The 18,527-nt window shown below is 42.7% G+C and overlaps 1 protein-coding gene and 2 long non-coding RNA genes across 8 annotated transcripts in view; 2 read left to right on the top strand and 1 right to left on the bottom strand.

The window, feature by feature from the left end:
* The window catches only part of SFSWAP (splicing factor SWAP), an 83,090-nt gene extending 70,595 nt beyond the window's left edge, over positions 1-12,495 (bottom strand). For 2 of the 3 annotated variants that reach the window (XM_037014145.2, XM_037014146.2), the window contains exons 1-4: positions 12,138-12,495; positions 9,465-9,634; positions 8,762-8,893; positions 4,098-4,183 (exon numbers count right to left, since the gene is read on the bottom strand). In XM_037014145.2, coding sequence (XP_036870040.2) covers positions 4,098-4,183; positions 8,762-8,893; positions 9,465-9,634; positions 12,138-12,355 — 606 coding nt within the window. In that variant the 5' untranslated portion in view covers positions 12,356-12,495. The remainder of the gene's footprint in view (positions 1-4,097; positions 4,184-8,761; positions 8,894-9,464; positions 9,635-12,137) is intronic. The other variant, XM_037014147.2, reaches the window with a different exon arrangement.
* An 8-nt stretch (positions 12,496-12,503) lies between these two features.
* The window catches only part of LOC118971659 (uncharacterized), a 97,632-nt gene continuing 91,608 nt past the window's right edge, over positions 12,504-18,527 (top strand). For both annotated transcript variants that reach the window (XR_012125784.1, XR_005060209.2), the window contains exon 1: positions 12,504-12,632. This is a non-coding gene — a long non-coding RNA (uncharacterized lncRNA). The remainder of the gene's footprint in view (positions 12,633-18,527) is intronic.
* Positions 12,686-15,594, top strand: LOC140846567 (uncharacterized). Of its 3 annotated transcripts, none has more exons than XR_012125787.1 (2): positions 12,686-12,770; positions 15,241-15,594. It is a non-coding gene; the product is annotated as an uncharacterized lncRNA (long non-coding RNA). The 3 variants fall into 3 exon arrangements; XR_012125786.1 differs by having other exon boundaries at positions 12,740-12,859; XR_012125785.1 differs by lacking the exon at positions 12,686-12,770 and adding an exon at positions 12,992-14,460.

Raw genomic sequence — 18,527 nt, 5'->3', positions numbered from 1 at the left:
AATAGTATATTCCATGTACATGTCAATTATTAAACAATCACTTAAGAGTACTGACCCTGCAAGGAAACTATGATTCCCTCCAGTGGAGGTGATCTCTGTTGACCAAACCAAGCTGTCAGTCTAAAATATCTTAAGAGTAGGCCCATTTATGATGTAACATTATGGCTATCATGGTTAAAGAACAATGTACAGGGAACTTCACAAATCACCATATGAACATGCTGTGTGATCTGCTACCATGGCAAGTGGAGGCGAGGCACAGATGCCTGGTCTGCAAACAGTCTGCTCTCTAGCATGCAAGTTTTAGCTAAGTCCTCTTCCGTTTCAGAATATGATTATTCCTACTATAAAATGAGATTTTAAGGATATGCCAGCATGTAACTATGAATGCATTACAAAAACTAAGGGGAAATGCTCTTCTAACTTAAATCCCATGGGAAGCCTTAGAAAGTGACTGAGCCCAAGGAGGCAGACTAACTTCTCCAAAATTCTATTAACATGGCTCTAAAAACTCCATAGCAGGTGTCAGGGAATAGGAGAAAAGCATGAGAGGTCAAGAAACCCACACTAGTAAAAGATTTCCTAAGACCTTTGGAAAATGCTAGAGCTCGGATTCCTAAGGGGTTGGGTGGATGGGCTGCATGGGATGGAAGGCAGGATAAATAAACGAAGGACCCCAGGAGCTTCCTTCTTTATGATAAGGGAGGAAAAATTCAGTACTACTGTACTCAGAACCCCAAGTAAATATCAGATTAAGAGATAAAGTAACAATTCAGTTGTAAACACAAAATTGTAGAAGTAATAGCATAAAATATAGGAAAACACTTAAAAAAGTCTTAGGGGTGGGAATGGTTGAAAATCTTAAAGCCATAGAGGGCTATGGTGACATGTATGATTTCATACATGTATTTAAGTTCTGCATGTATTTAAGGAGAGAGAGATGGATAGAGTGAAGACAAAGTGCTTGGAGAGCAGACATGCACACCACATACTGGGCCACGGTTAACACTCATATCTGGAAAGCCCTTAGGAATTCCAAAGAAAAGGCAAGAGCTCCATAGGAATGAAAGAGTAAATCACACTTCTTTTTTTTCTCCCCACCCCTATCTGTGGCAACAAAGCACCCAAATTATGGGACAATACTACTCTAATCTGAATGAGATACAATACAGCTTAATTCTTGTAGCTTAGAGCTCTGGAACTGTGGGCCTGACCTCAAATACCCGACTCAAGAGCAGCTGCTCTTAACTTCTGTGCACACAGCACCTCTCAGCTGGAAACCGGAAACCAAGGAGTCTCCCTCACAGCAGCACTAGCATTACAGTGCAGGCTAAGGGAATGTAGTTCCCAGTAGAACGGTTATTAGGAGGTGCCGTTACTGATCCACAAACAGAAAGGTACAGGGTAGCAAGAACATCCTGCAACCTTCCCTTTACCTTCTTTTCATACAATGTGTTTGAACAAACACATTTCCATTAGAAATGCCTGTCCGAGCTGTGTACTTCCTTCTGGTGTCGCAGATCAGGTGGGCCCATGAGACCCTGGGCACCTGAGACAGGACACAAGCAGACATCGCTTGAGCTGGGAACTCAATCAGTACCATCTGCAGCCTCTCAGTAGCTGAATGACTCTCTACCTTCTAGCAGTGCTCTGGTGCATGCCAAGTGCGTGTGTGGGGGGGCACCAACACAAGACAACACAAGTAGGGGCAGAGCAGAGCACCCCCAGAAAGAGGCCAGGTGTGTGCAGAACTTAGGAGGTGACATGGATGGTCGTTCAGGTCCCTGGAAAAGGGACAGATGATCGAAAACACAGTTGGGACAAACAATGCTGGGCTACATTTTTGTGGAAAAACAATTCCTTATTCCCTTGAAACATAAGAATATGTACATGGAGTCACTGCGAAAAGCTACAGCAGAGCTGAGGCCTCCTCCAGGGCTGGAGTCTAGAGACCCAGTGGACAGGCCCAGGGGTTGTAAGGGGCTCACTGAGGATGGCAGCACTGGCCGCGGCACCAACACACGCCTCCCAGAGTGCCTGTGAAAATTCCCAACTACTACTTAACTCTTTGTACCAACCTCAGAAACTGCAGTCACCAGACTCTCACCTAAAAGCTTGGTTTAGAAGCTGAGACCAGCCAGAAGGGCCTGTTTCCTTTACCAAGCACCCACACCTGCTGGGGGTGAGGGTGAGCAGCCCCTGCCTACCAAGGCAGCAGCGGCCAAACACAGGCCAACCGTTTCAGCCTCTGGTCACCAAAACAAGACTCTCATGCGAAATGCCAACACTGTCGTAAGGAAAGAAGCTATACACCAGCAACCAAGTCAGTGCTTGACTGCAGTTTCCATGCAATCAGAACAATTTCCTTCTCAGGAGATTATTTTATAATTATGCCAGAAGAAACCCTTTTAATATCAAGGAGCAAATCACTAACACTAAGGCTTATCTTGTTCTCGAATGGGCAGCAGCAGGCTTAACTCTGGCAGACCACTGAACAGCTCAGTGGGGCTTATTCTGGCGGAACCTATAGAGCCATTGAATGCTTTATAGGAATGAAACAAGACAATAGGGCCTATTGTACTTCTGTATTTGCATAAAAGTTTAAAAAGTCTTTCAAATCAAAAATAAAATCCCATATAGTCAACCTTAAAAAGCATTATTTGAAATATATGTAAGGGAATAACCCATTTTAACGGGCTTCTCATGTAGAATTAGTTACATATACCAGAACAAAATATGTAACAATGCACAACGATGTTATTAATGTAGTTTGAGGATATCAGATCTTCAGATAACATTTTCACCTTTAACTATATCACGTTGATCAATGGTGGAAACAGGGAGAGCAAACCTAAACAGTGATTTCACTCAGCAAGATTCTAAGAAATACTTATTCTGATGTTTAAGGAAAAAAAAGAAAGAGGATGAGAGGCTATGTAAATGATAAGTGAAGAAAGGAGGGTGGAGGCAGGAATTAAAAGGTCTATTTTGATATCTCCAGTCATTGTGTGAAAACCAAGGGCAAGAACCATCACACGCCTGCTGAGCTGAGCCAGGATGGTAGCAGCCAACAGTGCAGAGGATACAAGACTCTTCCTTTGAGCAGTTTTCACCATCTACTGTATACCCAAGATTTAGGACGCAGGACACAGCAATAATCTAGAGTGCCTGTGTCCATGGCACTTGCAGAAGGCTTGGAGACACTAAAGAGTGTATCATGCTGAGCACGGATATCCCTCCCAAGTATGTTCACGGGACAGAGATTTTAAACATCCCGAATAATCATAAAATCCCATAAAGTATGGGAACTCACCATGGCACAATACTTATGACCATGCCTTCTATGTAACTAGCCAGACTGTTCACTTTTTCTTCAACTGTGAAAGGGGAACATAACAATAGCTATCTCTTGAGGTCATTAGCTTTAAATGAGAAAATACATACAAAGCAGCTGGCACAGCGCCTGGAATGTAGAAAGCTTGCAATGATGCCAGGATATGGCTGGAATACGAGGGTGAGAGCACTGTGAACTGGACACTCAGCTCTACCAGTAGCTATAGTGCAGCACAGCGCTCAGGCCAAGAGGAATGCCAACCAAGTTTTCCTTGTGAGTACCAGGGCAGCCTGGAGATGTCACAGGGCCCTCACCACGAGGAAGAGGAGAGCTGGGTGGAAGAGTGCCAGGGAGACACATATAGGGAAAGACATATCTTAAGTGCCCTCAAAATCCAGCTGAGAAAAAGCCAGAACAAAGCAACTTCACAGAAAGCCATGCTGCCTTGGGCACTGTTTTGATGTTTAAATGTGGCTGAGTCTACACACCACTAATTCTGGCTTGGTTTTTCCATGCTGTTAAAACCTGGGGATTCTACCATCTGATCTCTTGACACAGCCAGCTCCTCAAGTCCCTGATTCTCTGTTCTATTGATTTTGCTATAATTCCTCCCTTTTTCTTTAGAGGGAAACAGGCGGGATGTGGTTTCTCCCCCATTAACTCACTCTACAGCATTATCTCCCCATGAAGCAGCTATGACTAGGACAGTGCCTTGTGTACACAGTAAGGATAGGTGACAGTCCTGTGAGGTGGGAACACGTACCAGCTCCACGTCAGGCGGCACGTTCAGCCCCAAAGGGGCTATGAAAGGCTCCTCATTTTCCTCTATGTTTTCGGCCTCATTTTTTTCTGTACAAGAAAAAACACACACCTTCAGAATAATGACCAGAAAGGGGTGCCTGCCAACCGTAGTAAGCAATGGAGGGGAAGGCAGTGACTGTCCCCCCGGCTTGTGATCTGTCATTACTTCTAGAAACACTTTCCAGTTTTCTGTTTCACACCGCCATGTGTAAGCAAAATCACTTTAGTAAACCCAAAGAGGTGTGTGATGCAGCAGAGGGGCGTGGACGAGGCCATCACAGCAGCGGAGACGCTGGCTCCCGGCTGTTTCCTCCTGCAAACAAATGCACCAGGGGCAGCATCTGCTCCAAGACATGTGCAGTTTCAGCAGGACAGCGAGGGCAAGCGTGTGTCCCCTGCAGGGCTCTGTACTCGGCAGCACTCAGCATGTTCAGTACTATCCTCTCTCTCTCTGTGCATGGTGCACCTGGTACTGCTCAGACCTCCCTCCAAACTTCTCCTGTGGGTCTGCACGTGTCAGTCACAGCACAAGGCACTCGATTCCCAGGGGACTATTTCCCCGTGGAACTGGAAAGCCCCTGAACATAACTGCCAAGACTTCACCCATCAAGCAAAATACCTCCTTCACAAATAACCATGTATTTTTTCCATTTTTACATGTTCATTAACAGTTCATTTAACAAACTTCTGTCTACTACATGTTAGACAAGGCACAACTTTCTGAATTATACGGTACTTACGTATATCTCACTCAAATACTCACCAGTATATAAGGATACAGTGAAATGTACAAAAATTGAGTAGAAAACATAGAAGCTAACTTTGTTTTAAGTTAAGGTATCATTGATAATACAATCTTATGATGAAGGCTTCACATGAGCAACACTGAGGTTTCAACATTCACCCATATTATCAAGCCCCCAACCCCCACTCCATTGCAATCACTGTCCATCAGTGTAGTAAGATGCTACAGTCATTACTTGTCTTTGTGCTATACTGCCTTCCCCGTGCCCTACCTACATTGTGAGTGCTAATTATAGTGCCCCTTAATCCCGTTCTCCCTCCCTCTCCACCTAACCTTCCTAACCCCTTCCCTTTGGTAACCTTTAGTCCCTTCTTGGAGTCTGAGTTTGTTACTGTTTTGTTCCTTCAGTTTTGCTTTGTTGTTCTACTTTGTAAATGAGTGAAATCATTTGTACTTGTCTTTCTCCGCCTGGCTTATTTTACTGAGCATAATACCCTCTAGCTCCATCCATGTTGTTGCAAATGGTAGGATTTGTTTTATTTTTATGCCTGAATAATATCCCATTGTGTATATATACCACATCTTCTTTATCCATTCATCTACTGATGGACACTTAGGTTGTTTTCATATCTTGGATATTATAAATAATGCTGCGATAAACATAGCAGTACATATGTCTTTTTGAATCAGGGATCTTTTCTTTGGGTAAATTCCTTGGAGTGGAATTACTATGGCATTTCTATTTTTAGTTTTTTGAGGAACCTCCATATTGAAAAGCTAACATTTTTAAGGATTTCAACATCTACATAGGTATTTCTTTCAAAAATGACATTAAATAAACAAATCTTCATCAAAACAAATTATATATGATAAAGCTTCTTGAAAGGATTTCAAAGGTCTCTTATCAGACCTAATTCGTTTACAAAGCCAAAGGGGAATTTTAAGGTCTCACTGTATGTAAAAACCCGGGTGTTCTAGTCTGATGAGATGCAAGATGATTATAAATTTCATTAGGTAAGAATTATGTAACACTGTCCCACCATTTCTGCATAGCCACCTCCTTTTCTCCTAAGAACCAGAGATTTACTACAGCCTGAAAACTCCCTGTAATCAACAAGCACACTGTCTAGCTCCAGTAACCAAATGACACAGTGGAACCAGCAGATACTGGAAACTGGTTTGCAAGATGCAGAGTAACAAAATGTCAAAACCTCTTTGGGAATGAGGCCAAAGGTGTATACAGAAGTATAACTTTTACAGTAACTCCCTAAAATGAAAAAGTGATGGAAACTTTGTTTAAATAGCCTTCCCTTATTAAGTTGCTCACAAAATAAAGGCACTGCAAAGAGCCATTTGGAAAGTGGGGGTCACACAGATGTGTTCTATCCTTATACATCTTTATTTATGGAAAGTGACTTAATTACCACAGAATAAAAACCAATGGCTGCAATACTAACTCAGATTCAAAAAAATTCAAATCATCTATTCCCAAAAAGTGAATACATAATAATGATGAAAAATTATGAAAATCTGAAGGAGAGAAATCAGGCTGAAAATAGTAATGCAAAAAGGAAGAAAGGATGAAATTACACAAAATAAAAGTGCCATCAGAACACTTCTGGTTAATATCACAAGGTTTTAAATATTCACAACTGCCAGGATAATATAGTAATTTTGAAAGTCAAGGAATATTTAGGTATGTTGAAGGCTCCAGAAAACAAACCAAAAAATTATTGTATTTTTGATTTTAAAATAATGCTATGCTAAAATAAAATTTGGTCATTAATGATATTGGGTACCCAAATCGAATTCTTTTAAGTATGTGTATATATATAAAGATACACGTGTGTGTGGTATTTTATTTATTATATACAGAGCATTTTATTTATATTAATGTTAAAAACATAAAAATTCAAGCTGTAAGTTTCATATGGGCCCAACTTCCATTAAAAAAATTAATCAGCATATAAAGCCAAGTCCTGAGAATGTGATTACAGAATGAAAAACATTTGTAAAATACTAAAAACAACTTTGTTAAAGAGAAAACATACTAAAACTGGAAGAGAAACAGCCACACTGAAGTTCTTAAAATTCAATAATTCAAACAAAGTTTAGTATCATTTAGCCCAATGATTACACTGAGACAACAGTCCTGAACCCAGAACAGGGGTTGGTAACCCCTTTTTATAAAATGCTGGTTGGTGGTAAATATTTCAGCTCTTCGGGCTAGTCTCTATCTCAACTACTCAATTGCTGCTGAAAGGCAAAGCCACACAGAAAACACGTAAACAAATGAGTGTGGCTATGTTCCAATAAAACTTTACAAAAACCTGCCAACTGGAACTTTAGTGGTAGTTGTTGATCCCTAATCTAGAATGTTAAGAAATTAATATTACAGTTTTCCAAAGATTGCCTCTGTATATAGTAGAAGACATTTGACTTTCATAAATCTCAATTCTTCACTTGTGAAATAGTGACTGAGCAGGTAGTCCTTTCTTCTGGTTAAAACTGTCATGTACTTAAGGCAGATACAAGGTATGTGGTTCAGAAATAAGATAAAAAATCTTAACTATCTGGAATCCCAATAGGGATACTTATTTTGGGTAAAGGAATGAGCATTTAATTCTTCCTGCAAGAGTATTTCCAGTGCACTCTAATTTCTGAGGTATGAGTAGGTCTGAAGGTCAGTGCAAAAGATGTTAAATGCTCTAACAAGGTTTTAACTCAACACAATTGAAATTACAGTCGAAAAGTCTCTCTAGAGGCACCAGATCAGAGCTGTGCAACAGTGATTATTTTGCCCCCAGGTAATCAATAGGACCAAAGGACCGGCAACAAAGGAAGATTCTGTACAAGTCTGCCTACAACCAGTGGTTCTACTAAGGTGCTGCCCCTGGGTGGAGGGGACAGGAGGACATCAATGCAGCTGCACCATGCACAGCATACAGTGTTTTGTTTTGACATTTGAACTCCCATAATTACTTCACACTCGTCAATAGTTTATTACTGAAGGAGAAACCAGTTAAGCCCCAAGTGACAGATTCAGTTAGCTCTAAAATTAAATCCTATATGATGTACTTACAGTTCATTATTCTAAACATTTGAATGGACTCCCAAAGTTAAAATTCTCACCTTTAAATGGAATGTCCTGAATATAGCAATCCATTCTTAATGTTTCAGGTTCATGTTATCATTATTGGTAATTAATAACTGATCATTATGCAAGGTTGTAATAATGATGCTCTCAGGGCTTACCGAAGTGACTCCAGACATTTGTTCCTGTACTACATAAGCCCATATTTTTTAGTAGCACTAGTTTTTACATTTAAGTTCCCAGAGTTGGTCCAGAAAAACATGGATTTAAAATCTTAATTTTATGTAAATACTATTTAAAACACTGCGGTTAACTGTATGTCCTAGGTCCTACCAACTCAAGCCTAACCAGGATGTCCTGTGCTGGTTTCCAGCTAGTAGTAACTGTCTCCACAGGTGTCCTTCCACTGGATGGATGTTCAGAGGACATGAAGAAGCAGGTCAGCATGAAGGTAATTAACGCCTATCCTTTAATGCCCAAAAACAGATCACTGTGGATACCAACATGTTATCAAGCTAGAATAAGGAACCTGGAATAATTTCCTGTTATCAGAAGCAAAGAGAAGTAAGTGAAGAGGCAACTCAGTTCAGTGCAGATAAGGAAAGTCTGAATTCACGTTCCATCTCCACTAACACTTTACTTCTAGTTTCTAGCTATGTCTCACCCTAAGGACCACGACTGTTTGGCGGTGATGCTATAATTACTCCGTCCTTGATTGTGTGCTGGTCTTCACCCTGCAGGACGCACGGCACACTGTCCAAATCACCTTAGGCAGCCTTCTTCTTACCTCGTTGTTTAGAAGGCTCCTCTTCCTCCGTCGGTTCTGACGGGTCATAATAATCGCTGCCGTAAGTGAATCCCACTGCATTATAGGTCCCATCCTCTGCCAGTGCTTCACTCAATCGCTTGTATTCTTCCTCTTGAATAAAAATGAGAATTTTATTAACAAAAATGGAAATTTACTGAGAAAAACCTTATATATTTCTAAAGTTGTAGTTATCAGAAAAACATACACTTTTTCAACCTCTTTGAGGCAAAAATGTTTTTAAAAATTCACACTTCACATCTATTAATATGTACTTTTGCCAGTACATTTTTACCACAGACAGCAGAATACACATCTTTTGTGGGAAATTCTTCCTGCTGAGAAATTTGGGGATTAAGAACTGTATTAAAGATTGTTAAGGCAAAGACAAGAACATCAATTTTAGTTTATACGATACTGTTAAAGAAGAACAGTTAAAGAGTTTGGTTTTTGTTTTTTCAAATCCCAGTCTGCCCTCAAAAGCTGGGAAAATTCTTTGTGGCTCTACATATAAACTATCCTGAGGTCCTCTCAGAACGCAAAGACTCCTGTTTTTCCAATCCACTGGGTACTGTCAAGATAATATCAGAAAGAGTGAGTATAAAAAAATGAATGGGAGTAAATTTTTAAATACTTAAAAAAATTTTAAAGTTTGCTGCTTAAATAAGTTTTTCTTGAGCAGTACCTTGCCTTGCCTCCTCCTCAAGCAAGTCCGTATGCAAGGCTAAATACCTCTCCTCATCACACAGGGCATCTATTCGTGCCTCCTCTTCAGAGAGCTGGTAATCTCTGTTCCACGTGGAATACTCAGCATCGTACTCAGAAAGGTCATGCAGGTGACCGCGCCCATCATATCTGTAATATGAACACACTGGTCAATGGAAAAAAATTAACATCTAGATTGGTTTGTGTGTGATGTTTTATATACATACTTACCCACTAATACAAAGAACTAGAAATACTAAAACAAACATTAGAACTCTTCTCAGATTTATATTTAATTTGGCTAGTCATATCTCACCTACTTTTAAACTGCAGTTATTTTAACAAAGTTTAATTTCTTTTCTACAATATGATAAAACTTACAATTAAAGGTTAACAATCCTTTAACAGCAAAAATTGTATCCACCTCACTTGCAGTTCTTACCCTTGTGGTTTTGGTCAACCATTCAAGGCCACTTGCAAAATTTTTTCTGAAAAGTCAAATATCATAGCTTACATTCACACAAACCAAATACATAAATACCTATCCGTAAGAACCAAACGGTCGAAATTTCCTCGCTTCTTTCTGCTAGTCCCGAACTCTCAGGAGAGATCTTCACCAAAGAAACTTGCGTCCATTGGAGGTAAAATCTTGGCTAGGCTCGCCCCCTAGCCACTTGGCTGAGGAAATAAGTGCTGGTTATGTGATAGAGAGACACACATACATAGGAACAATGACATATACATGCAGTTTAAGGAGGTTCACTAGAAACAGAGCAAAACTATTAGATGTAGTATAAATATCTTCTTCTAAACTTTACACCCCCAGGAGATAACATACGTGAAAACACATCCATGTTTACTTGCATGGACCAATGGGTACTTCAGCCAAATTAAGAGTACCTACTATGTTTTTAACATAAAAGATTCAATGAAGATAGTCAACATGCAACTGTCAGCTAATAGAGTGAGCTAATGAATTTTACTTAAAATACTCAGATTTAGCGTTGAAAAACAAATGTGCAAGGACAAAAGTCTGACTAACTTTTTAATGCTGACTTTTGTAATGACAACCAAAAAAATATGTATGTAAAAAAAGACATTTACAAGAAAAAGGCCAAAAATTCCAGGGTAGCCAAGTTATTGCATTTTATTAAACTCCAAAATTATTTTTACTTTGATGTAAACCTCCTTAACTTACAAATGTAGATCATTATTTAAAAAATATTATACATGCACATGTGTAGCGTTTGCTCCCCGCTAGTTTTGGAAAATCTCACTAAATCATGTACAGATTGCTATGGAAAATTGTATAAAGAGCTCAGACTTCATTGCTTACCAAACTTTAATAATAACCGTTGAGTAATACTTTGGGAAAGCAAGCTGCCTGACACCCCAGGCAGTATCATTCAATAGTAACCACGGTTTAAAGGCACAGCATGTATGAGCAACGTGTGGGAGGGTCAGGTCCAGACCTGATCTGGCGACCCTCCATTCATGAGTCCTTGTGTCTAGAACTAACTCCAAACGGAAACGTCAGGGATGGAAAAAGGCCTATTTAGTCATTAACGTGTCCATTCTGGCCAGCTCAGAGGTACTCCCTACAGTCAAGTTCCAGGGCTTTGCAGAATCCAGTTTAAATTGTCTCAAACGATGGGCTTCCTTCACTCGGAGAGACTATTCCACGGGTTAATAGTTGGTCACAGTTAGCTTTTCAGTCCGGGCCCCAGAAGTAGAGCTGCCCAATCGGCCAAAAAAAAAAAAAGCAACAACAACAACAACAAACAAAAACCCCGAGGAGGAAAGAGAAGGAAAAGGGGGCTGAAGTGAGGGGAGGGGAGCAAACAACCTACATCATGTAATGTCATCCTTTTCCAATCAAACCTCCTTAGATATTCCCAACCCCAGGACCCCTCTGCATAAAATGGCTAAATACCCTCCCTAAATTACCTAAAGCAGGTTTGATTTGAAAAGAAACACATCTGTACCCCAGTTCCTCCCTTCAGTTTTAAGAGACAGTGAAACCGGCCCTAAGAACACTACCTCTAAGCGCAAAGCCAGTGTCTGCACGGTCAACTGGCCTCCAATTGATTGGCAATTTCACCCTCGCCCCGAATGTCAAACTTGGGTTAGGGGAGGAGTAGACTGGGGGAGTCAAACGTCATGCCAGCCAATACAGGCGCTCCACAAAGAAGGGCGCTGGGGGCATAAGAGGTTCAAGGCTAACTCACGGGGTCCGAGAGGTTTTGTAGCCGCGGCCTCTGGGTGCGGCGTTTCGGGTTGCCCTCCCACTACACCGCGTTGCGGGAGCGCCGGGTGACAGGCCCCAGAGCGCCAGTCAGGAGAGGCCCAGGGAACAGGCAACTTCCACCGCGCGGAGCGGCCAACTGGAACCCAGCGACAGGGGTGAGGGGTCGCCAGGGGCTGCGGGAGCAGAGACGATCCCTCCGGCGACAGACGCGGCACACAACTCCAGCCAGTGCCTTAAGGCAGGTTTCACCGTCCCCCTCCCCCCAAAACCAGTGGAGGGGTATGGGGACAGGGGTCCCCGCCGGCTCCAGAAAACCCCTTTCAAGTCCTGGCCATCAAGTCAACATCAGACGAAATCAAGCGGGCGAGGGGAGGGGAGGACCGACGGGTGGGGGGAGGAACCGACCTGTCGATGAGGATCTTGTGGTCCCCCATCCAGGGGATGAGGTGCTGTCCCTGTTCCTGGGCCAGGGCCCGCTCATCGTCCCGGAACAGCTTGCAGGCATAGCCGAAGACCAGCAGTTCCACTCGGTTCCCCCCACCACCGGCACCGCCAGGCCCGGCCTCCTCCTTCGCGCCGCTTTTCCTCTCGGTTTTGGCGCGGCCTCCGCCCGCGCCGTACATGACAGCGTCCCCGGCGTCCAGGCTGGTCCTCTTCTGAGCCGCGCCGATGTTTCCGATGCCTCCGACTGGCCTACCCCCTCAGTCAGAAGCGCCGCATCCCAACCCCAACCTCGGCATCGCCGCCATAGCGGGCAACAAAATGGAGGAAGCGCAACTTCCGGCAAGGGGCAGCCCTACTTCCGACGAGAGGCGCGGCAGATTCTCTATACCTCCGAGCCTTTTGAGCATCTAGAAAATATTTTGGCCTCAGCCTTGAGCATCAGGAGGCGTCGCTGCGGTAGGAGCTGTGGTGGGCAGGGGAAAGCGCATGTTCAATGTCTTTTTCTCGGGCGGCAGTCCGAAACAGTGGCGAAAGCGTGGCGCCGGATCGCGCGCTGTCTGCACCTGGCGCTGCGTGGGCTGTGCGCGCTACTCGGTGGGGCGGCCCCTCCCCGCGCCTTGGAGGGTTCCCGGCTGCCGCCGTGGGGCTAGGAGAGAGGCCGGGCGTGCCCGGGCGGGGGAGAGGTGCTCTGGGAATCAGGGCCGGACTATCTGGGTTCCCAAACCCAGGGCCGCGGGGCGGGGGGCGGGATAGGCTCCAGAGCTGGGGGACTGTGGGGTCGGGAGGCTGTGTGGTCGCGGGGCGGGGTGCTTTGGGGTCGGAGGGCTCTAGGGGGGTTCTGAGGCCGCGGTGTGTGCGGCGGAGTTTGGACCAGCTGTGTCCAGTGGTGTCACTTCAAGTTTCGGGGTCCCTGGTTTCTCCTTGGTCTGAGGGTTATGACTCTTGTCCCGCCTACCTCGGGAGGTGACAGGACGCAGGGTCCTGGGCCCCGTGTGAGAGAGTAGTGGTCGAGGCGGTGGAGGGGATACCGTTCTCAGAGACCGGTCCCCTGGATGCAGGGTGGCTGAGTAGGTTTCTTCTGGGACTCGGTTTTCCCACCTGTGGAACATTTGGTTCCTTCTAGCACCACCCACAGTTTCAGGCCACACGGCCAAGGGACTGGAGTGCCCTTTCTGCCCAGGTACTGAGAGCTGGCAGTGAGGTGGACGGTCTTGCTTGAGGGCCACATCCCTTCACCACAGAGCAGTGGCAGGGCATTTTGCTGGCAAGGTGGAAATGAGGTAACCCATGTGAAAGTTCCTAGGATCTGACAAGCCACAAGCTCTTCCCATCTAAGGGCTTTTTGCTCTGCTGATTTCTCTGGCTGGGTCACACTTCTGGCCTTTCACGTGACAGGTTTCTCATCCAGGTCCTAACTTAGTGGTCCCCTTATAACCTGACTGTAGCTGTCCACACCGTCTGGAGTTTCTCCTCTCTGGTTACTCATGGGGCCTGCAGATCTGCCTTCAGAGCACTAACCACCCCCTCAGATTGCATCCAGGATTAGCTTAGGAGAGTAGAGGTTCTCTTGGGTTCTCCAGAGTATCCCCAGTGCCTAGCACAGTACCGGGCCCACTGGGTCAAATACTGATTCATATCTGTAGAATGAGGGGCCAGCAGCTGAGTGTGCACAGGCCATCATCTTCATACCTGGCTCTTTAAGGCTGCCCTGCCATCACTGAGGGGGATGTATCAGTTACTTTGTGAGCCTCAGATAAGTCTGACTTTGGTTGCCCCTGGGCATGTGCTGGTCTGTTAGGGTGCTGAGCTCACTGACATTCCTCTGGGTTCAAGGAGTTGGGTAAGGCCCAACACTCCAAGCGCAGCTCCACTTCTGCTTTGACCTACTCAGAAGAGCTTCTGGAAAAACAACCTTCAGACCCTGTGCAGATGGCATCTTCAGTCAGGCTTGCGTGATAGAAGACCTCAGTTGTGCTCCTAGTTTTGATTTTAGCTCCAGTGGGACTTTGAGTTAGTCCTGGTCTCTCTGGGTCTCAGTTTTCTCATCTGTAAAATGAGAATAGGACAGCACTATCTCCTTCTGAAGCCGCTGAAAGTCTTAAGAGCCAGTACTCAATGATGTCAGTTATTCTCACCCTAGTGTTATTTTTAGACCAAAGCAATGGGATGATAAAGGAAGGAGGAAGTCCACTGAAGACAGTGGATGGATGACTCAATGAAATGGTTTAAGCAGCTGGGGAGAGGGCCAAGCAAAGGTGGCTGAGTTCCAGGCAGAGGCCTAGAGGTGAGGTAAAGCAGAGCCTTTTCAAGGGTAGTAAGTTCAGTGTGGGGGTAGCACCAAATATGCAGAGTAGGGGGATGGTAGCAAGAATTGAGGCTGGAAAGTAGGCAGGGCAAGGTCATGTAGGCTTTGGGGAGGAATGTGGACCTAATCCTAAGGGCAGTGGGAGCCATTGAAGCGTGGGGGTGGGGGTGGGGGAGTAGGGAGTGAGGGAAGGGGAATTGTGTGAACTAGCTCAGTGTATATTGAAGTGTGGGCTGCCATCCACTCGTGCTTGTGAAATCGCATTAGAGGCTAATAACCAGTATGGAGAGGAAATACCCAAGTTGGTTCTTTGCATTTCCAAATGGATTTCAGAATTAGCTTGTTGAGTTCTTACCAAAAGCCTTTGCAGGTTTTGATTTGTATGCTTGGGAGACTTGGTGTCTTGGCAGTATTTGCTCTTTCAGTCTACTAGGCATAAGTCTTTTTATAAGTCTCTCACAAACTTTTCCAGTTTTTTCCACAAAGCTCTTACACCCCTTATTAGATTTGTTTCTAGGTACTTCATTTTTGGATGCCATTATTATCCCTTTTAAAATTTCCATTTGCAAATTGTTAGAAATACAATTTTAACAAATTGATTTTGTATTCAGTTGCCTTCTCAACTTTATTATCTCCAGTTATCTGTAGATTGGTTTAGAATTGGTTTGGAATTTTGACATATACAGTTATGATATCTGTAAATAATGCTCAGTTTATTTCTCCTTTTCTAATCTGCACCTTCTCTTTCTTCCTTTCCAGCCATTACTCCTTTTCTCCTCCACTCTTACCATAGCCCCTCTGGTCTGATGGCAAAAGCACCAGGTGGTTGTGTGCTACTTTACAGCTTCCTGGTTTCAGAGGGAAAGCCTTCTTGCCTGCACCACTGGCCATGGCTTGTGGTGTAAATTCATGGAGAATACCCTTTATCGGATTAGGAATGTTCCCTTGTAGTACTATTCTGCTAGATTTAAAAAATAGGTATTGTGGAAGAAAGTAGAATTTTATCAAATGCCCTATTTACATTGAGATGATTATTTGAATTTTCTCTTTTTATCTATTGGATAAGTTACATTGATTTTCTGATATTAAAGTAATCTTAAATTTTTCAGATCATCCCCATTGGTTATATTTTTTACTTTATGTACATTGCTGGATTTGATTTGCTAACATTTTGTTGAGGACTTTTGTTGTTCAACTAAATAATTCATAGAAAGGAGCAAAATGAAAGGTACAGAGTGGGAGAAAACAGAGTTGACAAAAGTCAGCTGTCCAGAGTATGTAAGGAAATCATGTGGATCAATAAGAAAAAGGTTAGTTAAAAAATGGGTGAAAGATAAACAGTCTTTTTATTAAAAAAAGAAATGTAAATGACAAACATGGAAAGGAGTTTAATTTTACCAGTTATCAGGGAAATGAGAGTTAAAGCCACAGTGGGATACCATCTTAACACCAGAAAAACTGGAGAGGGTATAGGTGAGATGCACAAATATATATTTGACAGAAAGAATGGGTGAGATGTGGGTCACCCTGATCAGCCGCTTAGTGGAGTATAGATTGGTACAACTGCTTTTTTGGTTTGTTTCGTTTCTTGGTCTATTTATTTATATATTTAATTTGTTTATTGCTTCAACCACTTCAGAAAACTGTCAGTATCTACTGAGGTTCAGCTTACCCAGGGCCCAGCATTTCCACTTGTCCATGGAGACCCTGATTTGAGCCCAGGTGCAGCAGGAGACCTGGACACAAGTGTTTATAGCCTTTTAATTCAATGGCTCCAAATGAAACAACACCAGTGTCCATGAGCAATAGAATGGATGAGTAAATTGTAGTATACTTACATACATAGGGGGATATAAAACAATGAAAATGACCTGCAGCTACAAGCAACAGCATGGATGGATCTTGCAAAACAGTTCTGAGCAAAGAAAGCAGAAAACTACAAACAGTCGTGTTGCATTCTTGTGATTACAATCATAAAGTCCAAATGGAGATTAAGCTGTAATGTTTAGGGATACATAAGTAGGTGGTAATAGGTGAGCAAAGCAAACAATGTTAGAAGAGGATCATCTGGATGGGGAGAGTCTTCTAGGATGCTGCCAACACTACATTTGTTGAGCCAGCTGATAGTTACTTGGGTATTCATAACAGTGCAACACAGTTTTCTTTATGTTTTTAAAGTAAAAAGGGCATGTCAGTTGTAAGTTGTTACTGTTTTCTGATGTTTCAGTTACACAGGGTCATAATGTAAAATGTTTGTCATTATGGATCTCAGTAAAAAACATTTGAATGAAAACCACAATGAGATATCACCTCACACCAGATAGGATGGTCAACATCAAAAAGACTAGGAACAACAAATGCTGGCAAGGATGCGGAGAAAGGAGAACCTTCCTACACTGCTGGTGGGAATATAAACTAGTTCAACCATTGTGGAAAACAATATGGAGGTTCCTCAAAAAACTAAAAATAGAAATACCATTTGACCCCAGAATTCCACTGTTAGGAATTTACCCAAAGAATATGATTTCTCAGATTCAAAAAGACATATGCACCCCTGTGTTTACAGCAGCACTATTTACAATAGCCAAGATACAGAAGCAACCTAAGTGTCTATCAGTAGATGAATAGATGAAGAAGATGTGGTACATATACACAATGGAATACTATTCAGCCATAAGAAAGAAACAAATCCTACCATTTGCAACAACATGGATCGAGCTAGAGGGGACTTATTTCGCTCAGTGAAATAAGTCAGGTGGAGAAAGAAATAGCAGATGATTTCCCTCATTTGTGGAGTATAACAACGAAGCAAAACTGAAGGAACAAAATAGCAGCAGACTCACAGACTCCAAGAATGGACTAGCGTATCAGCAAACAAAATTCAAAAATACATCAAAAAGATCATCCATCCTGATCAAGTAGGATTTATTCCAGGGATGCAAGGATGGTACAACATTTGAAAATCCATCGACATCATCCACCACATCAACAAAAAGAAGGACAAAAACACATGATCATCTCCATAAATGCTGAAAAAGCATTTGACAAAATTCAACATCCATTCATGATAAAAACTCTCAACAAAATGGGTATAGAGGGCAAGTACCTCAACATAATAAAGGCTGTATATGACAAACCCACAGCCAACATTATACTTAACAGCGAGAAGCTGAAAGATTTTCCTTTAAGATTGGGAACGAGACAAGGATTCCCTCTCTCCCCGCTTTTATTCAACATAGTACTGGAGGTCCTAGCCACAGCAATCAGACAACACAAAGAAATAAAAGGCATCCAGATGGGCAAGGAAGAAGTTAAACTGTCCCTGTTTGCACATGACATGATATTGTACATAAAAAATCCTAAAGAATCCACTCCAAAACTACTAGATCTAATATCTGAATTCAGCAAAGTTGCAGGGTACAAAATTAATAACGCAAAAATCTGTCTCATTCCTATACACTAACAATGAACTAGCAGAAAGAGAAATCAGGAAAACAATTCCATTCACAATTGCATCAAAAAGAATAAAATACCTAGGAATAAACCTAACCAAGGAAGTGAAAGACATATACTCTGAAAACTACAAGGCAATCATGAGAGAAATGAAAGAAGATAACAGTAAATGGAAACATCCTGTGCTCATGGACAGGAAGAATTAATATTGTCAAATGGCCATCCTGCCTAAAGCAATCTACACATTCAATGCAATTCCTATCAAAATACCAACAGTGTTCTTCAACGAACTGGAGAAAATCATTCTAAAATTCGTATGGAACCATAAAAGACCCCGAATAGACAAAGCAATCCTGAGAAGGAAGAATAAAGCCGGGGGGATTATGCTCCCCAACTTCAAGCTCTACTACAAAGCCACAGTAATAAGGACAATTTGGTACTGGCACAAGAACAGACCCATAGACCAGTGGAACAGATGAGAGCCCTGATATAAACCCAACCATATATGGTCAATTAATATATGATAAAGGAGACATGGACATACAATAGGGAAATGACAGCCCCTTCAGCAGCTGGTGTTGGTAAAACTGGAC

This window comes from Manis javanica, chromosome 15 (assembly GCF_040802235.1).
Source record: "Manis javanica isolate MJ-LG chromosome 15, MJ_LKY, whole genome shotgun sequence".
NCBI lineage: Eukaryota > Metazoa > Chordata > Mammalia > Pholidota > Manidae > Manis > Manis javanica.
Note: the sequence above shows the minus strand (reverse complement) of the source record. Positions and strands in the feature narration are given on the sequence as shown.